General features: G+C 39.2%; 1 protein-coding gene across 1 annotated transcript; it reads right to left on the reverse strand.

The window, feature by feature from the left end:
- Positions 1-10,958: 10,958 nt before the first annotated feature.
- On the reverse strand, positions 10,959-24,363 carry Eqtn (equatorin). Its single transcript, XM_051187971.1, has 8 exons — positions 24,238-24,363; positions 23,830-24,024; positions 22,789-22,875; positions 21,209-21,295; positions 20,600-20,644; positions 16,302-16,361; positions 12,748-12,901; positions 10,959-11,409 (listed from the first exon to the last, which is right to left on the reverse strand). The coding sequence occupies exons 1-8, from the start codon at positions 24,311-24,313 to the stop codon at positions 10,959-10,961; spliced, it is 1,155 nt and encodes a 384-aa protein (XP_051043928.1). The 5' UTR covers positions 24,314-24,363.
- Positions 24,364-25,257: the final 894 nt, after the last annotated feature.

Raw genomic sequence — 25,257 nt, forward strand, 5'->3', positions numbered from 1 at the left:
AATACAAAAAAATCAATGAAACAAAGAGTTGGCTCTTTGACAAAATCAATAAGATTAACAAGCCTTTAGCCAAATAAATTCAACAGTAGAGAAGACTAAAATCAGAGAAAGAGGACAGAGTAACAGACACTGAGGAAATGCAGTCAAAAAGACATACTTTAAAAGTCTATACTTCACTAAACTTTAATACCCAAAAATAAATGGAATTGAAGATCCAGACATAAATGAGCACTTTATTTTTCATTAAAAAGCTAAATATACACACTGAAAAAGAAAGATAGCATCTTCAACAAATGGTGCTAAAGGAGATTGCAAATAGATCCATACTTACCATCCCATACAAAACTCAAGTCCCAATAGATCAAAGACTTTATCATGAAACAAGATACACTGAACCTGATAGAAAGTGGCGAATAGACTTGAATGCATTGGCATGGGAGACAACATTCTGAACAAAACTCCAATAGTAAAGGCACTAAGATCAGTAAATGGGACCTATTGAAACTGAAAAGCTTTTGTAAGGCAAAGGACACTATCAATTGAACAAAGCAGCAGCCTACTGAATGGGAAAAGATTTTCACCTTTCCAAATTCAACAAGGGGATAATATAAAAAACATAAAAAGAACTCAAGAAACTAGATATCAAAAACAAATAATACAAATAAAAAATGGGGTATAGATATAAACAGTGAATTCTCAATAGAGGAATCTTAAATGGTTGAGAAATGCTTAAAGAAATGTTCAACATCCTTAGCCATCAGGGAAATGCAAATAAAAACTACTTTGAGATTCTATCTTCTACTTCTCAGAATGTCTAAGATTAAAAAACAAAATTGACATCTCATGCTGGAGAGGAAACTAGACCCAGAAAAATAAATATGTTATGTATTCACTTATAAGTGGATATTAGCCATTAAATAAATGATAACCAAGCTACAATCTATAGACCCAGAGAGGTTAGGTAAAGAGGAGGGGTCTGGGAGATGTAGGATCTCCTAGGGAAGGAGAAATAGAGTAAATATTATGGGTGAACTAGGGGTGGGTGGGGAAAGTAGTGGGATGGATAAGGTGTGTGGAGAGATGTGATGGAGGGAGAGAATATGGGGAGAGACGGCTGGAACTGGGGAACTCTTAGGGGGCAGTGTGAAAACCTAGTTCAGTGGAAATTTCCTGGAATCCATGAGGATGACCTAATAAGGACTTCTAGTAATAGGCGATACAGCATCTATACTAGATATCCTTTGTAGCCAGGGAAGACTTCCAGTGGTTCTTAGGCATATACCCAAAGGATACACAATCATTCAACAAGGACATCTGTTCAACTATATTTGTAGAAGCATTATTTTCAATAGCAAGAACCTGGAAGCAACCTAGATGCCCCTCAACCGAAGAATGGATAAAGAAAATGTGGTATATTTACACAATGGATTATTATTCAGAAGAAAAAAAAAAACAATGGAATCTTGAAATTCGCAGGCAAATGGATGGAACTAGAAGAAACCATCCTGAGTGATGTAACCCAGTCACAAAAAGACAAACACAGGATGTACTCACTCATATATAGATTTTAGACATAGGGCAAAGGATTACTAGCCTACAAGCCACATCTCCAGAGAAGCTAGGAAACAAAGAGGACCCTAAGAGAGACATACATGGTCCCCTGGAGAAGGGGAAAGGGACAAGATTTCTTGAGTAAATTGGGAGCATGGGACGGGAAGGAGGGGAAGAGGAGTTAGGAAAAAGAGAAGGGGAAAAGAGGAGGGGGGAGGAAGACATGGGGGACCAGGAAGATTGAGTCTGGGGAAGAATAGAGGAGAGCAAGAAAAGAGACACCATAATAGAGGGAGCCATTATAGGTTTAGAGAGAAATCTAGCACAAGGGAAATGTTCAGAAATCCAATGACCCCAACTAACAGTCTAAGCAATAGGGGAGAGGCTATTTTAAACACCCTATGCCTATCTCATATGCTATCCTAGAGCCTTCATCCAGTAGCAGATGGAAGCAGACACCCACAGCTAAGCACTGAACCAAACTCCTGAAATCCAGTCACAGAGAGGGAGGAGTGATGAACAAAGGGACAAGACCATGCTGGGGAAACCCACAGAAACAGCTGACCTGACAAGTGGGAGCTCATGGATCCCAGACTGACAACTGGTGAACCAGCACAGGACCCACCCAGACCTCCTTGAACATGGGTGTCAGTTAGGAGGCCTATGCAGTGTAACCAGTATTTATCCCTAGTGCACAAATGGACTTGGGAGCCCATTCCCCCATAGAGGGATGCTCTCTCAGCCTAGATGGGGGGAGGGGGCGAGGCAAGGCCCTGCCCCAAATGATGTGACAGACTTTGATGGCCCCTCAAGGAAGGCCTTATCCTCCCTGGGAAGTGGATGGGGGTGGGATGGGGGTGGGTAGAGGACATGGGAGGATGGAAGGGAGAGGGAACTGGGATTGCTATGTAAAATAAAATTGTTTCTAATTTCAATTAAAAAGAAAAAGAAGGAGGAAAAAAAAAAAAAAAGATTCCCAGTGGGAGGACTGGGTTGCATTCAGTTGAGTTGTTGACTGAAAGTATCCCTTGGAGATCCCCAAAAAAACCCACGCTGATGCTAGGACAGAGGATCACTCTCTGTAAACTGACAGCTGGGCCCTGTTGCCAAGGACAACATGCACACGGCTCATTGAATGTGGGGCAGTCAAGCTGGTGCCTGTATGAACTCTTCACTCCCAAATTCCAGTCTCTTTGGTGTGGAAAGGTATATACTTCAGGCTACAGAAAGAGAAATCTGGATACCAACACAGCCACAAAACCTTTGACCTACAATCTTCCCTGTCTACAAGGTAGCACAGAACTTGTGTGAGTGGCCAACCAATATCTGATTTAACTTGAGCCCATGCCCAACACTGCTTAGATGGCCAGAATCAGAGACTAGATAGCCCAGAGACCTAGGGTAGAACCAAACATGACTGGCCTTAAAAAAAAAAAAAAAAAAAAAAAAAAAAACAATGAAATGATCCCTAATGATATTCTGCTATACTCATATGCTGTTTCCTTGTCTAGGAAGCATCAGAAATGCTTCCTCTAGCGGCAGATGGTATTGGATGCACAGACCCATATCCAGACATTATTCAAAGAGGAAATCTAAGTCTCCATTGAAGAATCCCACAGAAGAGAGGGTCAAAAGATTGTAGGAGTCAGAGGGGATGGAGGACAACAGGAGAGCATGGCCCACTGCACTAAGCAGGGCGCAGCGACTGAAGTAACTAATATGGGGCCTGAAAGGGTCTGCGCCAGGCTCTCTCTGCGTGTATGCTGTGACTGTTAGCTTGGAGGGTTTGTGGGACTCCTTACGTGGGAGCGGGTGTATCTTTGACTTATTTGCCTGCTTTTGTGAATCTTTTACTCCTGTTGGGTCGCTTTGTCCAACCTCTTTATAAAGGCGTTTGCCTTGTCTTATTCTGTTTTGTTTTGTCATGTGTTGGTTGTTCTCTGTTGGAGGCCTGCTCCTTTCCTGAAGTGAGACAGAGGGGAAGTGGATCAGCTGAGGTGGAGGTAGTGAGAGCTGGGACAAGTGTAGGAGGGGACACTGTGGTCAGGATGTATTGTATGAGAGATGAATCTATTTTCGGTTTTAAAAAGTTTTATGGCTGGGTCTTGAGGTACATCGATTCCCAGCTTTTCCCAAGGAATCGCCTTGCCAGTTTCCAAAATGACTTTACAAGTCGAACAAGTTTGCACTCCCACCAGCAAGGCATGTGTATTGTCCTTACTCCACATTGTCATCAGCATGAGCTGTCACTTGTTTTATTGACTCTGGCCATTCTGACTGGTATAAGATGAAATTACAACATGGTTTTCATTTGCATTTCCCTGATGGCAAAGATGTCAAATATTTCTTTAAGTGCTTCTCAGCCATTTGACTTTCCTCTTTTGAGAATTCTGTTTAGATCTGTAACCCACTCTACTGGATGTATAATTAGTAAAAGGTTTTCCCCCCATTTTCTAGTGTGCCTCTTGTCTGATGACAATATCCTTTGCCACACAGAAGTTTTTCAGTTTTATGAGACCTCATTTATTGTTGATCTGAGTTGCCTGTGCTAATGGTGTCCTGCTCAGAAAGTGTTTTCCTATGCAGTGAGTTCAAGGATATTCCCCGCTTTCTCCTCTATCGATTAACAATTCTGACCTAACCAGTATTTTCTCTAAATGGTACTTGACAGCATTTTTGAGGGTCATCGTCAAATAAAGTCTCAAAAAAAAAATGCATTAGACTGTGTCTAACCTTAACTGGAAGTGTTAGAAATTTCAAAAATTTTGCTTCTCTGGTTATCTGTGAATGATCACAAGAGGGAAGTAGTTCTTAATTTGGGGTTTAAAAAAAAAAAAAAAAAAAAAGACTTTGTCTGGGTAGGTGAATTTCAAAATTCCGAAGATAGACATTATCAATTAGTGATGAAAATGTTGAGCAATGTCAATAAAAAACCTTTTAATGAAAATGGCAGATAAGGGAAAATGGACACAGAAAATGCTTGCAAATAGGAATCAATCTATTTACTTCCCACTTATGCCCCCTAGTGGGTGATAAAGTCCTAAGCCTTGGGGAAAGCTGGGAATGTAGTCATACACTTTATATATAGTAAAGTTTTGAGTATTATGGAGATAAATCAAATGACACACAATCAGTTTGGGAAGCCTGTGATATCATTTTTGTTTTTGTTTTCATTTAAAAAGTGCTTTTTAATATGACAAATCTTACAATCTTATCAACCTGACATTAAAGGGGGGGTGGGGAGGAAGAATTATGCAATTTTGGCCTACACACTTGCCTTAGTACTCTAGTGAGTACATGTTAGAGTTTGAGTCTCATTTAAGAAAAACTAAATTGTGACATACATGTTTAGAGATAAGCTATTTATTATAAATCAGTGACAAATGAGATACTTCAAATAGACAATTGACTCAGGGAACTGCACACAACCTCACACAGCAAGGCAACTCCAATAAAACATTTTCTAAAACTTTAGGCATCTCTTTATTTGGAGCATCTCTCAACACTCTGACCAAGACCCTTAATGTTTAAAGAATACTCCAAACATAGAATGAATGCCATTTACACCCACCACAAAAATCTCAGAATCAGGAAAATTCCAAAGCATATGGATCCATAGTTCTGAGAAAAACTGGATAGTGGCACAACCTAAGGATTGAAGTAACAGCTGGGCCAAAACCCCCCAGGCAGTACTTCCTTTGTTTTTTACTAGAATTGTCATGTCCTCCCTCTTCCAAAGATCAATTTTCCTTTCTTATACATGTGTTAACTAACTCTTCTCCAAGACATATTTCAGATCTGAGATGTGGTCCAATTACTTTCTTAAGACTTTGCATTAATTTTAGATAATTTGCAGATTTTGGTAACTCATGTATTATAAATTATTATTTTGGGATGTATTATATGTGTTAATGCTATGGAATATTTGTTTAATGATACAAAGATGTTGCATTCTTTTATGTTGGATTTGCTTAACTCTGTGAATCTTTGTTACATTTCTTGCCTAAAACACCTGGCTGGTCTAATGAGCTGAATGGCCAATAGCAAGGCAGAAGAAAGGATAGGAGGGTCTGGCAGGCAGAGAGAATAAATAGGAGAAATCAAGGAGAAAGAGAAAGGAGATGCTAGGGATTAGCCCCACAGCCAGTCACAGAGAAAGAGTGAAAGAAAGATATACAGAAGTAAGAAAAGGGGAAAGGCACGGGGCAAAATGTAGATGGGATAAATCAAGAAATAAGCCAAGCTAAGGCCAGGCATTCATGAGTAATAATAAGCCTCCATGTGTGATTTATTTGGGAGCTGGGTGGTGGGCCCCCAAAAGACCAAAGAATAAAGAGTGAAGAACTACACACATGCACTCTTTTTTACACAATAATCTTTCTCCTGCATCAACAGCCTTCAACTTACCAATCCTTTTCTATTAAGAAATCTATTGAAATTCCAAACAATATATTGGAAAAAGAACTGTTTGAAAAAGGAGGGAAGAGATGACAATGTTAGCAATTTCATGATCTAAACATCTGGGGTTTACCTTCTCTTTCAATAAGCTTGGTTATTCAGACACAAATGCATGTTGGCATACGTTGCATTTACTGGCTGCTATGCGTTAGAAAGTGTTGTTAAATAAGTAGTGCCCCGAGAAGCATCAGGAGTCTATGCAAGCCACACCTTAAACTCCACCGCCTCGATATCTAAACCTCAGTGGGTTCTGAAACCGTGGCACTGTTGCAAGATTTTGAGTAAGACGGCACTTTTCTCAGCCCTGTTGTGCTCAATACAAAAAGGCCTAAGTTGCTGGACACTCAACAGTTACCGAAGGTCAACCTGAGACAGTGGCTGTGGGTTTGTTGTCTTGGACCAACAAAAATTAAAGACACAGCATCTTTTGGGAATTGGTACAATGAAAGCAAGCTTTAGTGAAGAATGACACAAAAATGAGAAATTGCGAGATTAAAGAAAAATGAAGCTTCCGGAGAAAGGCAAGGACTTCAAAGTGGTGGGGTAGGGGTGCTACGGATTTCTTTGTTACAAGTTGTTATGACTTCATCACAGAAATCTGACCAAGGCTGAGGTAAGCTGTATTGAGATTGGTCAATTCTCTGGGCTATGGTGGGCCAGAGCCAATAGGGCTTGTCTTTCTGCGCCAAACAGAGATGACTATGATCTCTGTTCATGGGATGCTGACCCTGTTTGAAGTCTTATTCTGTCCACTTCTGGCTCCATCTTTGCTGGGTTTTTAGCCTGATGCCATTGGTCACTTGGTCTGAATCACCACCCTCTGACCTCTGCAGGTGTCTCAGGTGTTGCTAATTACACTAAGTTCTCTTTGTTCCCACATTTGCATGCTAAGCATGTAGCTTCACTGTGGAAAAGAGTTAACTTGATCATAGCCAACATGCCAGGGCTACAGGTTTTCTTAGATAACCCACCTTTAGCTCCTACCTAAGGGGTGGTCTGAGGGGATCCCCTGGTCAGATACCTCTTGTGAGAAGCAATGCTTACTGGTAATTTAATCTGGTTACCAACAGCTGCATTAGAAGCAAGAATATAAGAAAGGGCAATAGAACCTATCATGGCCCTCACAGGCTTTGGGGATTTGTCGAGGGAATAGCTATTTCTGCCCGGATCCTTGTTCCCCCCTTCTCAGTTGTTAGGCTTGGTCTCTTACCTCAGTATTCCAAACATTCCTTTGCTAATCCTGAATATTCCTTTTAACCTTATCCCCTGTTTGTGCTGACACGTGAACAATTTAGGAGTATTTATCGTGGCTGCTTTCCTCTTACCTCCTGCTTCAGAGCCTCCTTGGCTCTTCCTGGTTAGGAAACAGCTATTTTTGATTGGTAGTTATGAGACACAGTTGCAAGTCTCAGCTGCCAGGTCCAACTTGTCAACAGGGTTACCCATACCATCTTTCCCCAGAGCACAAAAAAACCCTTAATGATGGTTTCACATCCAAGAAGATGGAAGATATCACCTTCACACCTTTTCCATGCTGCTTCAAGCCTTCAGAATACCTTTCTCCAACCTCACCAGGTCCCCGTCACATCCACATCCACAGTCCCCACTTTGATGAACTCTAGTGGTCACAAGGCCTGGCTTTTCCTCGATCATCAGGGTGAAGTCACTTACACATGAGCCAGCGTCCTAAACATCACTGGTAAGCTCTGCCACACCAGGGCTTTTGGAACTGCAAGACCACCCCAAAGGCATGTGACATCCCTCACTCCTTCCCTGCAAGGTCCCCATTACCTACCTACCTGTTAGACATACCCTGGGCTTGATGCAGACGGAACAGAGAACAAGGCTGCCTCTTGTAATGCTGGGCAGACTTCTGCCTAGAACTTGCACAGTTTGGCTCCGAGGTCTCAGGCAAGTTCTCTCGCCTACCCCAGACAGTTTGTAAGAACTGGCCCAAAATACAAGCAGCGATCCGGTGCACCTAGCTATTGAACTTAAAGCGGGCCTTGAAGGCTGGCCAAGTAGCAGATTAGGAAGCACTGAAGAGACATGGAAGCTTTATAATAAGGAGATACTCATCAGCTGCTGGAGAAAAGTGAGGAAGGGGTCCAGGAAACTTGCTCAGGAAATGCAGGTTCGGTGACTACGGTGCAAAGGATCAGCAGTGGACACCTGTACAAGGTCTGTGTGCTGATTCCCAACTTCTAGAGTAGAGGCGGGAGGACCACCCAGCATCCTTCATGTACCTTCACTCGGCTCCCTCAAATATCCTGTCTTTTCTACATATCTACAAGTTGTATCAGGAAGCAATATGTTATTTCTATTTTGCCGTCGCTTTTATTTTTGTGATGGCGCTGGGAATTGAACATAGGGCCTTGTGCTTGCCATGTAAGGGTTCTATAACTGGGCTAGACTTAGCTGACTTTTAAAACAAAGTTAACATGTTATTTTTATTGTTAGTAATAGTAATAATATGCTCATTAACTTTCCCTATAATGCATTACAACTAGAAATACGTCGACTTGAATGTGGCCTTTGCACCTATTTCCAAACAAGAAAATTCTTCACACCTTTAAGGCATGGGTATGAAAATGAGGGACTATTAGCATCCTAGCATCACCTGCTGACATCGTCCCACAAGACCTTCCACACCTGGGGACTCAAGGAGACTCCTTAGTACCTTGCTGCACCCAAGTATCTGCAGTCACTCACTGCTTCAGGTGCCTGAATTGCCAGCACAGAGGCTTGAATCCAGCCCTCAGACTGTCAAACGAGCATGGGAAATGGTACAAGGAACTGGCAGTGGGGAGCTGATACTCAAGGGCACCCACACTATCTCAGAAACTGTCCACTACTGAGTGAGATCGGGAAAAAGTGAGCACCTGCCTTGAGATGGCTTTTCCTTCATTGGTAGAGATGTACATCATCTGTAGCTACTCAGAGGTGAAAGCTCATTGCCCTTTCAACCAATGGTGAGAGGCACAGGCTGGACTCTGAAAGGGGCAGTGAAGTGAAGGACTCTTAAAGCAGCCGGTAAGGGAAATTTATATTTTCTTTAGGGGAGAAGAAACATTTTCTTAAGCCAAAAATAGTGAATACAACTTTCTCATGAGCAGAAATAACAAGTAGAAACCTGATGCCTTGGACTTACCTTGTTTCTAAGGCCCTTTGACCTTTTGTGGATCCTGACTAGAAACTCAGTTTAGAAGCATATCTGTAGTGAGATAGTCCTTCTGTGGCACTGACCATGCCCATTGGGGGGTGGAGCCATGGGCGGAAGTGACCTGTGGAAGGAAGTCGGAGGGGAGCTGGGAGAAGCTCTCTTGCTGGTGTGACTCGGTCAGGAGAGGATCGGGTTGAATTTCCTGGTGTTCATCTGTCTAGGTTGTAAGTTATTTCTCCCTGAATAAACATCTATTCGGCCTATTTGTTTATCCTGATCCTTATTTAACCGCGAAACATATCCTGTCTTTGCCACTCTCAAGCAAGTGGATCTGGCTTACCTGATTTTCTGTGTTGCTTAACACAGGGTCTCATCCCAGGCTGACCTCAAACACCCTTGTAGTTAAAGAGAACCGAACTTCTGATCCTCCCTCCTCTACCTCCCTAGTCTCAGTGTTACAGGTGTGTGCCACCAATGCACATTTACTTAGTCCTGGTGATGGAAGCCAGGGCCTCCTCCTTACTAGGAAAGTATCTTACTAACTAAGCTACATCCAGAGCCCATGAGATTCCATAACTAAACTTGTAAAATAAACACACCTTTCACATGATAGTATAATTTAGGGTGACACAAAGTGTCTGGCAGCCACTAAATGGAAGCTTGATGGCATAAAGGGTACTAAGAAAGGCAACAACATCTGCCTTGGGTTCTTCCTACATCCACATACCCACAAATGACCCGGTGCATGCCCTAAAATAATCCCACTTAATGAAATAGTACCATCTCCCTACTTCACCTGTCCAGGTGTATTGAAATATCCGCGGTATAGATAGCCTCTATAGATACTAACAAACTTCATTTGGCCTTTGGGATTTTTCTTCCGGGAAAAGCACAATGGGACTGGTGAGAGTGAGAGCTGTAAACAAATTAGGTAACGACTCCCTCTAGGAAATTACCTGCTGGCATGATCCCCTCTTTGATTTTTCTGGCACAACACATGATCCCAAAAGATTACAAGTACTTTAGAAATGGAGAAATTTTTTTTATTATTATCATCATCATCACATTTGGGCATGCATATGCCCCCACCACCACCACAGTATGCCTGGAGAGGTCAGAGGGCAAGCAGGAGTTGAGTAATGGTTCACTCCACTGAGTGTTTCAGGGATCCAACTCAGGTCAGGCTTGTGTACGGCAAGCACTTTTTCCAGCTGAGCTATCTTGCTGGCAATGTTTTTCTTACTGATGAGAGCAGCTGCATAACTTCAAAACAACTCGAATGCTAGCAGCTTTTACCACTAACTTAGTTTTATCTATTGCCAGTACCACTGTTTAGCTGATAAAACAAGCCAGATGTTTTTGCCTTGATGTAGGTAGTAGTACCAGGCATAGGGAAAGGTAAAGATGTAAATGCTCACATTTAGAGATGAGCCACCTCACTATGGATTTTTATTGATCAATGGATGGATGGATTAATGGCTCTAAAGGTGGCATTGGGCCACTGAGCTACTTAGAGTCATGAATACCTTTCATAACCTAGTCTCCAGCATCGTTTTTCTTTGATGGGCTTCCCTTAAATTATTCCCTTATACATTTTTCTTTTAAATAATTCTTATAACAAATAATAACCGTGATAGTTTTTATTGAATATGCCCTTAAGGATATCAGAAAATTTAGATGTCTCTGAAATTTTCAGTTCCAAAATTAGGATGTTTATGTGAGACACAAAGATTTTTTTAATTTTATATATATATATATATATATATATCCAAAGACTCAAAGTTATTTACTCAGTGAGTATTTCTTCCTCATTAATAGGTGTCTCAGCGAATTCCTCATCAACCATGGGCACCTCATTCATTTCCTCAATAGGGATATCCTCATTGTCCAGTTGCTCATCCAACTGCTCAGGAGAGAGAAAGGCTGCTGTTTCATCGGGAGAAAGGAAGGTTGTTTCCTCCTCGGGAGGAAGGAAGGATGAATGCTTGGTAGGAGTTAAGAAAGTTGCTGGCTCCTCGGTTAAGACTGTTTGATGGGAGCTTCCAGGATAATCCGTAGATTTAGATTTTGACTTTTGGGTGCTGGGTCGCCTCAACTCTGAAGAAGTGTTGCCCCAATATGAGCTGCTCTCTGCACTTTTCGAAAAAGATGTATCAGATACACCTTCTGATGGGTGGAAATAAGACAGAGTTGCCAGCTCTGGGTTGACAGTGTATTGACTGACATAACTTTTGTCACTAGAAAGAAGAGAACACACATCAGGAGTTATCTTCAATTGTGTTTACTTGTAACTCAAATTGGAACAGTTAAAATAGAAATGTGTCCTGTCCCATGTATTAGTTAAATAATGTAAATGGTAAAGTTTTTTTTCCATTGTAGTTGTATTTAATCCTTGTGTAAATGGCCCATAAATGCCTAGTGTATACAGCCTGTTTCAAAACTCAATATTAAAATTTAAAAGCCAACAATAAAGGTTGCCTGAATTAATAAGCTTAACAAGAAACATAAAATGAAGCTGAATTAGGGAAAATAAACAACATTACAGTTCTAATGGGTTGGAGAAGTACCTCATCAAAGCACTACAGTCAAAGAATAAAATTAATGATAATAGTGAAAACCAAAAAGTAATTCTGTGGAGATTTAAAGTAATTTATGATACTGTACAAAAAAGAAGTTGTAATATATGTATATATATGTATATATGTATAAATATGCATATATATGTTAATAGATATATTTCTTTTTAGTTATTTTTTTTTCACAAAATACATCCCAACTGTAGTCTTCCCTCCCTCCACTCCTCCCAGTTTTCCCCCACCTCTCCTTTCCCTCAGATCCACTTCTCCATTTCCCTTCAGAAAAGAGCAGGCCTCCCAGGGACAGCAACTGAACATGGCATAACAAGTTATAATAATAAGTCTAGCTATAAACCCTCATATCAAGGCTGGATGAGGAAGAGGGTCCCAAGTGCAGCAAAAGAGCTGGGGGTGGGAGGGGTGTGTGGTGTGTGTGTGTGTGTGTGTGTGTGTGTGTGTGTGTGTGTGTGTGTGTGTGTTTCCCCACAGGGTTTCTCTGTGTAGCTCTGTAGAACATGCTGGCCTCAAACTCACAGAGATCCTCCTGCCTCTGCCTCCCAAGTGCTGGGATCAAAAGTGTGCACCACCACCACCCAGCCTAGGAGTCATATTTTTATAAGATAAATGTTTCTTTTAGACAAATGTCTAGGCAGACTTTCTGTCTCTTTCAAGGTCTTAAGCAAAACTTTAAAACATTAAACCCAAAGCAAATGAACTAATTAGAAGAAAATAAATGGCTTTTGTGCTCCAGCGCTATTTTTCAGGGATGCAGAGGGAGGAAGCATTATCTCTATATCCTTCCTAATCAACTGTGAGCTTATTTATGACTATTTAAAACACAGGGCCCACGTTTCTAATGCATAGAGGAAGTGAATTTGAGCTGCATATCTTATACATTACCTAAGAGGATACACATTCCTATCAATCCACTAAAGACAGGAGGGTGAGAACATGACCTCATAGTCTAGTGCTGAAGACTGCAGAGGCCAGGAGGCTTACCTTAGGTGTCTCAGTTTGTACAGTGTAGCAAAACAAAATATCAAGAGGGGAATTAAGAGGATAAGGGTCATCAGTGAGATTCCCAGCATTAATTTGAGCTTGATTTCCTCTAGCTCTGACAGTTTGTCTTCATTGGTAGTGTTCAAATCAGAGCCTGGGAGGAAAGAAAGAAAATACAACGGAAAATTGAGCGTTGGGCATGTTTTCCTTGAGGAATAAGGATAACAATATATCTGTAGTACTCATAGTTCACTCTTCCTACTCCAAACAATGGCAAAGAAAAGGCCACTTGTTTGTTTGTTTGTTTGATCCACATACACAGTTTTTCTCTCTAGTCCTCACAACAATATTGGAGGAGATGTGCTTAATGGCATTTTATACACTCACAGAAGTTTGTAAATCTTCTGCTAATCAAAATGTGGTTTTAAGCCCAAGTTTAAAATTTTTGTGTAGCAGCCTTTCTTCCTGGCTTTACAAGAAACCACTTTAAGCAACTTATTATCTCTGAAGAGTTATTAGAGCAATTTACAATGTGCTGGTTCTACAGAAAGGAAAGGTGTGTGCCCTGCTGTTGGGCACACAATAGTTGGAACTAGAAGTGTGTAATATTGATGGTTTCCTCTATGAGGCTTAGGAGATAAGTATGCCATTTTGTTACCAAGACTATTAAACAGTGTGCTTGGTGTTACAAGAAGAAATAGAAATGATTTTTTAGATTCCTGAAATGAGCTAAATCACAAAATTATGTCTGGCTCAAGAGACATTAAGAATCTAATAAAATCCCATAAAAATATTTTCTTACTGTCAGATTTTGGATAGTCATGAGAACAAATCTGCCTTAAAATATATTTAATGTTGATAGTTCCCTTCTCACAGCTCTCCCACGTCCCATGCCCACTCACAGTATTCCCAGGGCCTTTGTTACTTTGTAGGAAATACTTAGGTAACAATCAATGACAAAGATTCCCATGACAATCTTCTCTAACTTTTAAACATGTTAATTATTGTGCCTGGGGGTATAGCCAAGTAGAGCTCTTGCTAGCATGCTGAAAGGTCTAGGTTTAGTCCCTGATACCAACAAAGAGAAAAACTTGTATCTCAGTGTGATCTTAAACCAAGTGGAAATGAAATGTGTACAGTTGTCAATGAGATTATTTTTGGATGTTGAGACCAATTTAGGAATAATCAAGTAGATTATATTAAAATGAACTGCTCCCCCCTTAAATGTAGTTCCTAAAGCCTTTTTTTTTTTTTTTTGAGACAGGATCTCATTGTATAGCTCTGGTCATCCTGAAACCCAGCTCCCAAGAGTCTTTATAACTAGGTATGTTCTTGACATTAACTCATAGATCATCTAGCTGCTGTTTTGTCTTCCAGAAATCAAACTACATTCCCTGTCTTAAAGAGAGAGACAGAGACAGAGAGAATTACAGAGAACTGCTGTGACCTTGTAGCTCTCGCTGAATTGTTTTCTGACCCTCCTCTCTTGCATGTAAAAAGCACTGTCTCCTGATACCTAAGCACAAGACAACCTTGAACCATAACTTTATTCTCTTGACGAGAGCCTTTCTCTCTTCTAGGAGCCACATAGCTTAGGCCACACAAAATGGATGGGAAGGAAATTTATCTTCTACCCAGCCCTAAACCTGTAAGAGTCAGAGACAGATATTGGGGTCCAAGCTTCAAGCTGAAGAACAGAGAAGCAAAGCAGGCAAACCACTAGCTCTTACCTCTACCGCAGCTCAGACCAAAGGAGTGATCCTCAGACTGCTCATGCTTTTCACTGCTCTTCAGATTCACTCAGACTGTTATGCTCTCCTCAACCAGGCTAGAGACTACTAATCCTGGGACTGGGTGCTTCTACTTTTTAGCCCTCTCTAGTGCTAGGATTAAAGGCATGTGATCCCAAGTGCTGAGATCACTTTTGTGTAAGCTGTTTCTCACTATGACTGGATCAGTTTCATGTAGTTCAGTGTGGCCTTGAATTAACAGAGATCTGTCTGTCTTTATCTCCTGAGTCCTGGAATTAAAGGCGTGTGCCACTTCTGCCTGGCTTGCTAGTATAGCTGCTGGGTTAAAGGTGTGTGTATCACCATTGTCTGATCTCTATGGCTGTGGCTGGCTTTTGCTTTACAAATCCTCAGGCAAGCTTTAATAAATCGTAAATAATATATCACCACAAGATACTCCAGATCTGAAGGAAGCTGATGAAACTGGAGGGTCTTGTTCTTTAAAACTCCTCATAGCTGCCTATGGCCAGGGTGCTATATCTCTCTTGATATTCCAGAAACTGAAGGATCTGTGTCCTTTCAAAGCCTTGTCATGGCCATCTACCTATGGACCATGATGCTATTTCTCCTAATTGCTTTTCACTTCCAGGCCTCCTCATGGCTGCCTAGGACTATCCTAACAAAGGGCATCTGAGGATAATTTGCCACAGTCTTCCTTTCCCACACATCCCTCACTCTTCCTAACATAGAACATTTACCAAAGTCAAAGCCAGAACTAGAGGAGGTTTTAGAATGTCTAACCACTGGAAGTTATAGAAAGTTAACTGCAGGTTTGGGCTGGCTTTTTCTTTATGTCTCAATTTCTTCATAAAACGGACTTGGTGGAAAAACTGACATAATGTGGCTAAAACACCAGAATGCTGCATATATAGTGTGCCTTCAATAAATGGTAGAAAACAGGCAACTCCAAGTTCAGTCACTTATAGGCTAAGCAGAGAGAGATAACAACATATTTCTAAGGTGGCTCACCATTTGTCATCCTGCATATAAAAAAGACTCATTCCATCTTCTTAAGCAGCTCCAAGGTAAGGGCTATGTGACAAATAATTCTCTACAGAACTGAGCAGACAGAACTCAGATATGCCAACAAATTTATCTATTTTCCAATTATTTACTTGTAGGATAAAAGGTTTGAGAAAAACTGAAACATTGTCTTTTAATTAGGAGTTTAGTTTCTGGTAGCCAAGCCAGGAGACTCACAACCACCTGTTACTCTAGTTCCAGGGGATGTGACACCTTCTTCTGGCCTCCACAAGCACCTGCACACATGTGATGCACGCTTGTGTGAGCGTGCGCATGCACGCGCGCGCACACACACACACACACACACTCTTAACATTAAGAATATATAAACCAAAGAATCGTGGAATAAGGGAATTCTGTGCTTTTTGCTATGGTTTTCTTTAAATTTAAAACTTTAAAGCCTATTTTTAAAAGACATATATATATGTATATATATATATATATACACACATATATACGTATATAACATTATATATATTAGTGACTTGCCTATCTTAATCTGTTTCAACATTGTAAGTCAGAAGACGGGGAGTTGATAACAGTTATTGGTAAAAGGGCAACAAGAATTCTTGGTAAGTCTAATTGTCTAATGTAGTCAATGTCCTCCTTGATGTGGCATTAACCACCTGCACTCTCCAATACACATTCACTACCCTTTGCTATGAGACATTGTTTCACAATACTGCCACTAAAATTCAGATAATATTCATGTATCTGTTATTTGAAATACCTAGATCTTACCTGGAATTGGTTGGAAGAATAGATCTTTATCATCCATGCTCACTGATGTCCCATTTATAGCTGTTAAAACAGTATGTTGATGTTATAAGTAATATTCACTTAATAAATATTTTGCATGTGTATAAAGGCATGTGTGTAGTATGTGAAGTCTGTTCTTATTATTCATAGTAGTACCGTTTTGTAAAGGGAACATCTCTATAAATTTTGTTCGAAAGAGCTTATCTACTACATATGTATTTTCCATAAAGTCCATTATAGTATTTAGGGATATTAACAAACCATTTACTACTATGCTTAGGAGCCAGTTCAAGGTATGACTGTCAGGAACCTGTCAGGCAACTAAAAACATTTGAAACTGTGTCAATATTGACAAATGATCTTGAAGGTTCTACAAATATTGATTTTTAAGTTAACAGAGATCTTAGACTCAAGTAGAAATACTGAATATGTAAATAAACAATATACAAATAATAATGGTTAAGTAAATATGATTATATTTCATTTTATAATGCATGTATATGATGCATATATTATATATGTTAATCATGTTAATATGTACATCTGTATCTGCACAGAATATATGCAGGTATAGATTGATCTGTGGATTGTACTATGCATGTATATTTGTGTATTTGTGCTATTTACATTACTTTCATGCACAAACATACCATGATACTTTAAACTTATATGTGCATCTTTGTGTGTTTATGCACATGTTGCCCCAAACATGAAGGGACCACACTGGGAAAAATATTGCTTAAAATGATGAATCATAGTAGACTTTTTTGAATCACTTATGTAAACTATCATATCATCTGCAAATAGTGACAGTTTGATTTCTTTCTTTCCAATTTGTATCCCCTTGATCTCCTTTTGTTGTCTTATTGCTCTAGCTAGGATTTCAAGTACAATATTGAAGAGATATGGAGAGAGTGGGCAGCCTTGTCCTGTTCCTGATTTTAGAGGAATCACATTGAGTTTCTCTCCATTTAGTTTGATGTTGACTGTTGGTTTACTGTATATTGCTCTTATTATGTTTAGGTATGTTCCTGTTATCCCTGATCTCTCCAAGACCTTTATCATGAAAGGGTGTTGGATTTTGTCAAAGGCTTTTTCAGAATCTGGTGAGATGATCATATGATTTTTCTTTTTCAGTTTGTTTATATGGTGGACCACATTGATACACTTTCATATGTTGAATCTTCCCTGCATCCCTGGGATGAAGCCTACTTGGTTGTGGTGGATGATTTCTCTTATATGTTCTTGGATTTGATTTGCCAGTATTTTATTGAGTATTTTCGCATCAATGTTGATAAACACCTTCAGCAAATTAGCAAATACAAGAGTAACTTTAAAAAAAAGTCAGTAGCCCAACTATATATAGATAATAAAGGGGCTGAGAAAGAAATCAGAAAAACATCACCCTTTACAATAGCTACAAACAACATAAAATATCTTGGGGTAATACTAACCAATCAAGTGAAAGACCTATATAGCAAGAACTTTGTATATTTAAAGAAAGAAATTAAAGATGGTACCAAAAAATGGAAAGATCTCCCATGCTCTTGAATAGGTAAGATAAACATAGTAAAATCTTGCCAAAAGCAATATACAGATTCAATGCAATCCCTATCAAAATCCCAGCACAATTTTTCACTGACTTTGAAAGGATAATACTCAACTTTATATGGAAAAACAAAAGACTCAGGATAGCCAAACAACCTCGTACAATAAAGGAATTTCAGGAGGCATCACCATCCCCAACTTCAAGCTCTAATATAGAGCTATAGTCCTGAAAACTGCTTGGTACTGGCATAAAAATAGGTAGACCAATGGATTTTAATTGAAAATCCTGATATTAACCCACACACATACAAACACCTGAATTTTGACAAAACAGCTAAAAGTGTACAATGGAAGGAGGAAAGTATCTTCAACAAATGGTGCTGGCACAACTAGATGGTGGTTTGTAGAAGACATCAGATAGAACCATGTCTATTGTCATGCACAAAACTTAAGTCCAAATGGATCAAAGACCTCAACATAAATCCAGCCACCTTGAACCTCTTAAAAGAGAAAGTGGGAGGTATCCTTGAACAAATTGGTATAGGAGACCCCTTCCCGAACATAACATCAGTAGCACAGACACTGAGATCAACAATTAATAAATGGGATCTCCTGAAACTGAGAAGCTTCTGTAAGGCAAAGGACACAGTCGACAAGACCAAATGGCAGCCCACAGATGGGGAAAAGATCTTTAACAATCCCACATCCAACAGAAGGCTGGTTTCCAAAATATACAAAGAATTCAAGAAACTGGTCACCAAAACACCAAATAACCCTATTAAAAAGTGGGGTACAGAACTGAATAGAGAATTCTCATTGAGAAATCCAAAATGGTTGAAAGACACTTAAGAAAGTGCTTAACATTTTAGCCATCAGGGAAATGCAAGTCAAAACAACTCTGAGATACTATCTTACTCCTGTCAGAATGGCTAAAATTAGAAACACCAATGACAGCTTATGCCGGAGAGACTGTGGAGAAAGGGGAACACTCCTCCACTGCTGGTGGGAGTGCAAACTTGTACAACCATTTTGGAGATCAATATGGCAGTTCCTCAGGAAAATGAGAATCAACCTACCACAAGACCCGGGAATTCCTCTCTTAGACATATACCCAAATGACCCACATCCATGCAACAAAGACATCTGTTCAACTGTGTTCATAGCAGCATTATTTGTAATAGCAAAAATCTGGAAGCAACCTAGATGCCCTCAACTAAAGAATGGATAAAGAAGATGTGGTACATTTACACAATGGAATACTACTCAGTGGCGGGGGGGGGCACAATGGAATCTTGAAATTTGCAGGCAAATGGATGGAACTAGAAGAAACCATCCTGAGTGAGGTAACCCAGTCACAAAACGAGGAACATGGTATGTACTCACTCATATATGGATTTTAGACATAGAGCAAAGGATCATCAGCCTATAATTCATACCACCAGAGGAACTAGGATACAAAGAGGAACCTAAAAGATTCATACAAGGTCCCTCACAGAAGGGGAAAGGAACAAGATCTCCTGAGCATATTGGGAGTTTGGGTGGGGGCAGTGAGTGGAGAGGGAGCTAGGAGAAAGAGAAGGGGAGGAGAGGAAAGTACGTGGGACTAGGAAGCTTGAATCAGGGGAGGAATAGATGAGAGGAAAAAAAGAGAGAGATACCATAAAAGAGGGAGCCATTATAGGTTTGAAGAGAAAACTGACTCTAGAGAAATTTCCAGAGATCTACAAGACTGACCCCAACTAACAATTTGAGCAACAGTGGAAAGGCTACCTTAAATGTCCTTCCTTGATAATGAGATTGATAATTATCTTATATGCCATCATAGAGTCCTAGTAGCTAAACACTGAGCCGAACTCCTGGAATCCAGTTGCAGAGATGGAGGAGTGATAAGAAAGGGGGTCAAGACCAGGCTACAGAAACACACAGAGACAGCTGACCTGAACAAGGGGGAGCTCATGGAACCTCAGACTGACAGCTGGGAAACCAGCACCATACTGACTCAGACCTCCTGAACATGGGTCTCAGTTATAAGGCCTTGGCAGTCTATGGACCTCTGACAGTGGAACCAGGATGTATCCCTGGTGTACAAAAGGACCTTGGGAGCAAATTCCCCATAGAGGGTTATTCCCTTAGCCTAGAGGCAGGAGGGAGGGCCGAGTCTCTACACCAAATGACTTGACAGATTTTGATGACCCCTCCTGGAAGGCATCACCCAGTGGGGGCAGAAAGGGGTGGGAGGGGGTTGGGGGAACATGAGAGGGAGAGAGGAAGGGAAGGAGGGAGAGGGAACTGGGATCAATATGTAAAATAAGAACATATATATATATATATATATATATATATGAATCACGGACTTAGTTGAATGGTTTTTATCTGGGCTCATCTGTTTCTTGAGTCAAAGTTACAAAACAGGAAGATCATGATAGTTACTTACAGCATAAGGAAAAGAAAACCAACTCCTCTATACCAGCAAGTGTCCTCTCTGATTTAAGGTACACTCTAGACTATTAAATTTGTTGGAGGATATACTTCTGGGTACAGAAGAAGCAGATACTGCAGCCTTATCATTTCTCTGCATATTATATTTGCTATTACAAGGGGCAATAAACATGAACTTATCATTATCAGAAATATTTAGACTGGTCTTGTCTTTCTTATGTAAAATATTAGAAAATTACTATAAGTATAAATGTTAGAAATATTTCCCCAGTTTCCCAACTGAATGAATTTACCTTTAGCTAACATTGTCCAAAATGCAGGCACATTGGGGGTTGATGCTGTTCAAAAGAGATAATGGGTAACAGATGAGAATCTATTGTCTACAATTACACACTCACTCAAAAACCTTAGGAGAGTTATTTTGGATTGTTATGGCTTCAAAAATACTTTATAAGAACAATGATCTTGGCAAGAAAATAGAATGGTGATTTTGAGTTTGTAGCCTCCCATTCCCAAGACCCTTCCTCAAATAATATTAGGAAACATTAATCATTTTGACCAGAGATACATTTATTCCTCAATAAAATAGAAAATTTTACATTGGCATGAAAATATTAAAATATACCCAATATACTTATTGTAGCAAGATCTAAATATTTATAAATGTATTATATATTTATATGTCTATTTAAAAGTTCAGTTCTGTGGCTGGTCAGGTTCCTCTGAAAATGGACTCTTACATATTTGTCACTTAAAAGACTCCAGGGTGACTCTACATGATATCAGTATGGATTCTTTAGGCATGCTATTCATTTATGTCATGTTCAGAGCAGTGAAAGGTAATTGAATAAGTTATATAATAATATACTCCAGATATCAATACAGTTTAGTAGTTTTAATACTTTGTATATTTTTACGAGAGGGTTCATTAGATTTGTCTTCATCTTCATTGATAGATTTTTCAGCTGTAGTTGCATTGATGAGTTTATCTAGGAAAAGAGATAAAGAATTTTCAGCACATTAAAACATTGACCAAATGCCTGGGTCATTTCCTTACAATTTCCATATTGTAAGGCTACGAATGAAACAAAGGCAAGGAGAGAATTTTTTTTTTTAATCAGAAATGAGGAGTGAGAAGGAAGACACTGGAGAATAGTGTCTTTCATGATGATGGGATGCTTAAAGAAGGACTAATATATCTGTGCTCTACGAAAGAGAGGAAAAGCACAGAACCCAAGCCTTTAGAGGTAACAGTAAACTATTGGCTAAGATAGCTGGCTTCTGCAGGCTCACTACATAGGCCTTAGTATAAATCTCAGCCTAGGACGTGTCCATGTGGTCATATCACTAAGTGTTTGGGCTGTATTAATTAACTGAACAAAATAGTAGCATAAAGTCCATATGGAATACTACCCCACTAAAGGGGGATTTCTATGGAGGGGCAGAATTAATCCACAGAACCTACAAATCCATTACAGATATCCTGTTAATGAGAAAGGGTAGAAATGGGAACCTATTACTGAAATAAACATTCAGACAGGACTCAAAACAGTTGAATAATCCAAGGTACAATGCAGACTCAAATTCCTACTAAGGAGAAGAACATCCAGGTGCCTCCGTTTACCCCATTCTCCATAGAGCATTGGAGACTATGCTCAAGCAATTTAACATTAGTGAAAGCTATCCTAGAGTTCACTGTTTGATAGGCTAGCTCTTCTGGAATGTTCTTACAAGGCCCACATGTAGAAGGCACAAAGTTTTATTCCATGCCAACTTGTTTGACGGTCATCTAGTTGTGGGGTTGGAATCTAGGGCTTGGCATCTCCTCCTTGAGCCTTGTGGTTTTTTAGAAACTCAATGTAGGAAATTTGAGGTGTCTGGAATACTTAAGAGTCAGCTAACTTATCCTACACAACTCAAGATGTTTGCTCTGTACAAGCAAGATGTCCCTGGTAGTTTAAGTTTATCCTAAAAGTGTGACTGCCACAAGGCCTGGAATTGCTCAAATGCTCCATCAGTGTCAAGTAAATTTATTAATAATTATACATTCATGAGTCTGGGCCAGTATTAAAATTATAATAGCCAGTAAGAGCCACTTTTTTGCTATTTCACACCATTCAAAGAATAAAAGAGGAAAGAAATCCCACAAATAATTGGTTCAAGATAAGTAAAGCCTAGAGTCCTAAATTTAGTTAATGTTTCTTTTCATGTAAACTAGAAAACATGAGCTTTAGCAATGAGAGACTCCCATCTGCCTCTTCTGGAACAATGGTCACTGTAATGGTCATGGAGCTTCACAAAAAAAAAATGTTATGGAAGAAAATTTAGAAAAAACAGGAGATGACATAATTCTGTTGGCTTCCAGCAGCACAAGATGAACTGGAGAGGGGACCTCTTAGGCCTCACCCCTTTCCCTGGGGCTGTTCTGGGGTTTTCCCCCAAGGTCATACATGTGTGGCACAAATGTACATTCAGTACTTACAGTTCTTCAGAGCAAACTTCAGGTCAGTTGTGGCACTCACAGATATTTCAGACTCCGTGCCATTCGTATTTTGTGTGGTAAACACATCTACAAACATAAAATCACAAGTCTGTAGCAACCAGTATAACAATGTGTGCTCATTATTTTTTTAAAGTGTCCCCTGAATAATGAAAAAGTAATTATGAACAAAAAATATTACTTTTTCAATGGAAGTGGATGGAGCAAAGGACAAGCTGAAAACTTATAAGTAAAAAAAATCAATTATGATAGATAATTTTGAGAAACAAATATATACATATTTTCAATGAATTTTCTCAATAAGATGCCAAACTCAATTTAGAGGAAAAAAATGTCACTTAATCTTAACCCAGTACTTCAGAAAATGAGATAGGACTAGACATGGAATTGTGAAAGTATAATTCAGCCAAAACCAGATTGGAGTAGGGTGTGCTCCTAATTGGGTTTGACTGATGTTATTATACAAGAGGGAAGTCCGCATACAGGAACAGGGAGAATATTACATGAAGATGGTGATGATGCCACAAGCCAAGGGACACCTGAGCCACCAGAAGCTGAAGGAAGCTCAGAAGTATTCTCAACCTTTGGTTTGGATGGAGACCTTACCTGATTGGTTCTACTTTGATTTTAGACATCCAGCCTCTAGAATTATAGGAAAATAGTTTTCTATTGTCCTTGTCTTCCTAAATCATGATACTTTGCTTTGGCAGCTTTAATAAATGGATCCATACCTCAAAGTAAGTTTTGACTAACTTACCATCAAATTAGGTCAGATTTTACTAAAGTTTGATAATGCCACGATGAACCACAATAGACAGAAATAGTAGCAAAGATAGCCTTATAATATTTCATAACACCTCATGAAATATGTAAGAAAAAAGGCTTTAATTTTTACATATTGATATGTCTATAAAGTAAATTAGAATTTCAAAACTGGGAAATAAAATGCTGAGAGATTACAAGGCAGGTTTAAGGAAAACCAAAGCAGTGTAATCATACATATTACTAACTTTAAAAACTTACATTGTTTTATATCTTTGTAATAATTGCCAGTTTTCTCATTAGCAGGAGTATTATCTGCATTTTCTTCTGATTTATGTAAAACAGGATTAGCATCCATATTTTTTTCATCTTCACGAACAGGAGCATTATTATTGGCCAGATTTTCATCATCTGAATAGTACTGTTCTTCATCTGAAGGCATCACGTTAGATTCCTCTAAAAAAGAAAACACGATACACTGTGGAACAAAGTATGTTAATTTTCTCTATTGCTTTCTCTCCCTGAGATTTTATTTTTCACAATTAGAAACTGGAATTTAGAAGTTAAATTATATTACATCTCCAACTTTCAACCACCCTGCAGAAAATATACTGAATTTCTGTGACTGAGGATTGACTATTGATTGACTAATTTTAAATGTTTACTTACGTTCTACATGAAACTGTAGATCGCTAATGTCTGGGAGAAAAACCCCAGACAAAAAGATAAACAATATAAAATCCATTGAGAAATTGATGTGATTTATCCGGCAATCTACTGTCTCCTCAGGGCTTCCTTCTTATGGCCCAGCAGGCCCTAAGACTCAGTAGGACATTATGACATCACTGTTCGTGGGAAACAGAATGCCAGGGGAATGCCTAGAGCTTTGTGACCCCATCTTATGACCGTTTCCTTTTTGGTGTTACAATAGTTTTAGTTTTTAAAAATAAATTTAAAATTTTTTCTTTAAAATATAACAAATGTGTTTTCACAAAAATAGTGTTAGTTATTGGCCCATGAATTATAAATGATCAGTCTTGTTGATAATGGAATAAAAACTTTTGGAACTTGGATAGCTGCAATCTGCAAAAGATAAAACAACAACACAAAACTCTAGTCAGAGAAAGCAAAACTCAAAAAATCCAAATGCCCTACAAGTTCTCATTCATAAACTCTTTGACTATTGTTCTTTAAGAAACGTTTTATAAAACATCTTTCCTATTTTAAGAATTTTTTCATCAGATATAGCATATTTGTTTTGTTTAATACATCTTTTTCAATGAGGTCCAACTTCTACTTCACATTTCAATTGAGAAAATTATCCAATAATACTTAGCTAGTTAAAAGGTGACTCCAGTATGACTAGCCTTATGCATGGATTACTTACATAATAACAATTAATGAGCAAGAAAAGACAGAGAATGGATTGACATTATTACAGAATCACCTAAACTTGAAGTACACTACCTTTAATTATTATTGATGATAATCCCTACACATCAGATGATACACTTACAACACAAGCATCAGGAAAGACAGAATAATGTCACAGGACTTTATATTAGTCTTTTGTGAAGTAGGAGGTTTTAAGTGAAGTACAACCTGTGGTCCTTTGCTAATGATGCCTGGTGATGTGGAGGACAGACTCAGTAGAGAATAGTTGCTTATGCGGATAAAAGAGGCAAAGAT

The sequence above is a fragment of the Phodopus roborovskii genome, unplaced genomic scaffold (genome assembly GCF_943737965.1).
Source record: "Phodopus roborovskii unplaced genomic scaffold, PHOROB, whole genome shotgun sequence".
NCBI classification, from domain to species: Eukaryota; Metazoa; Chordata; class Mammalia; order Rodentia; family Cricetidae; genus Phodopus; species Phodopus roborovskii.

Excerpts from the sequence above, each read along its gene's own strand:
- Eqtn (XM_051187971.1), bottom strand. The coding sequence starts at position 24,313 with ATGGATTTTATATTGTTTATCTTTTTGTCTGGGGTTTTTCTCCCAGAC. Across the intron at positions 24,025-24,237 it reads TCTACAGTTTCATGTAGAAC|AGGAATCTAACGTGATGCCT; the intron begins GTAAGTAAACAT and ends TTTCTTTTTTAG. Across the intron at positions 21,296-22,788 it reads GAAGTTTGCTCTGAAGAACT|ATAAACTCATCAATGCAACT; the intron begins GTAAGTACTGAA and ends CTCTTTTCCTAG.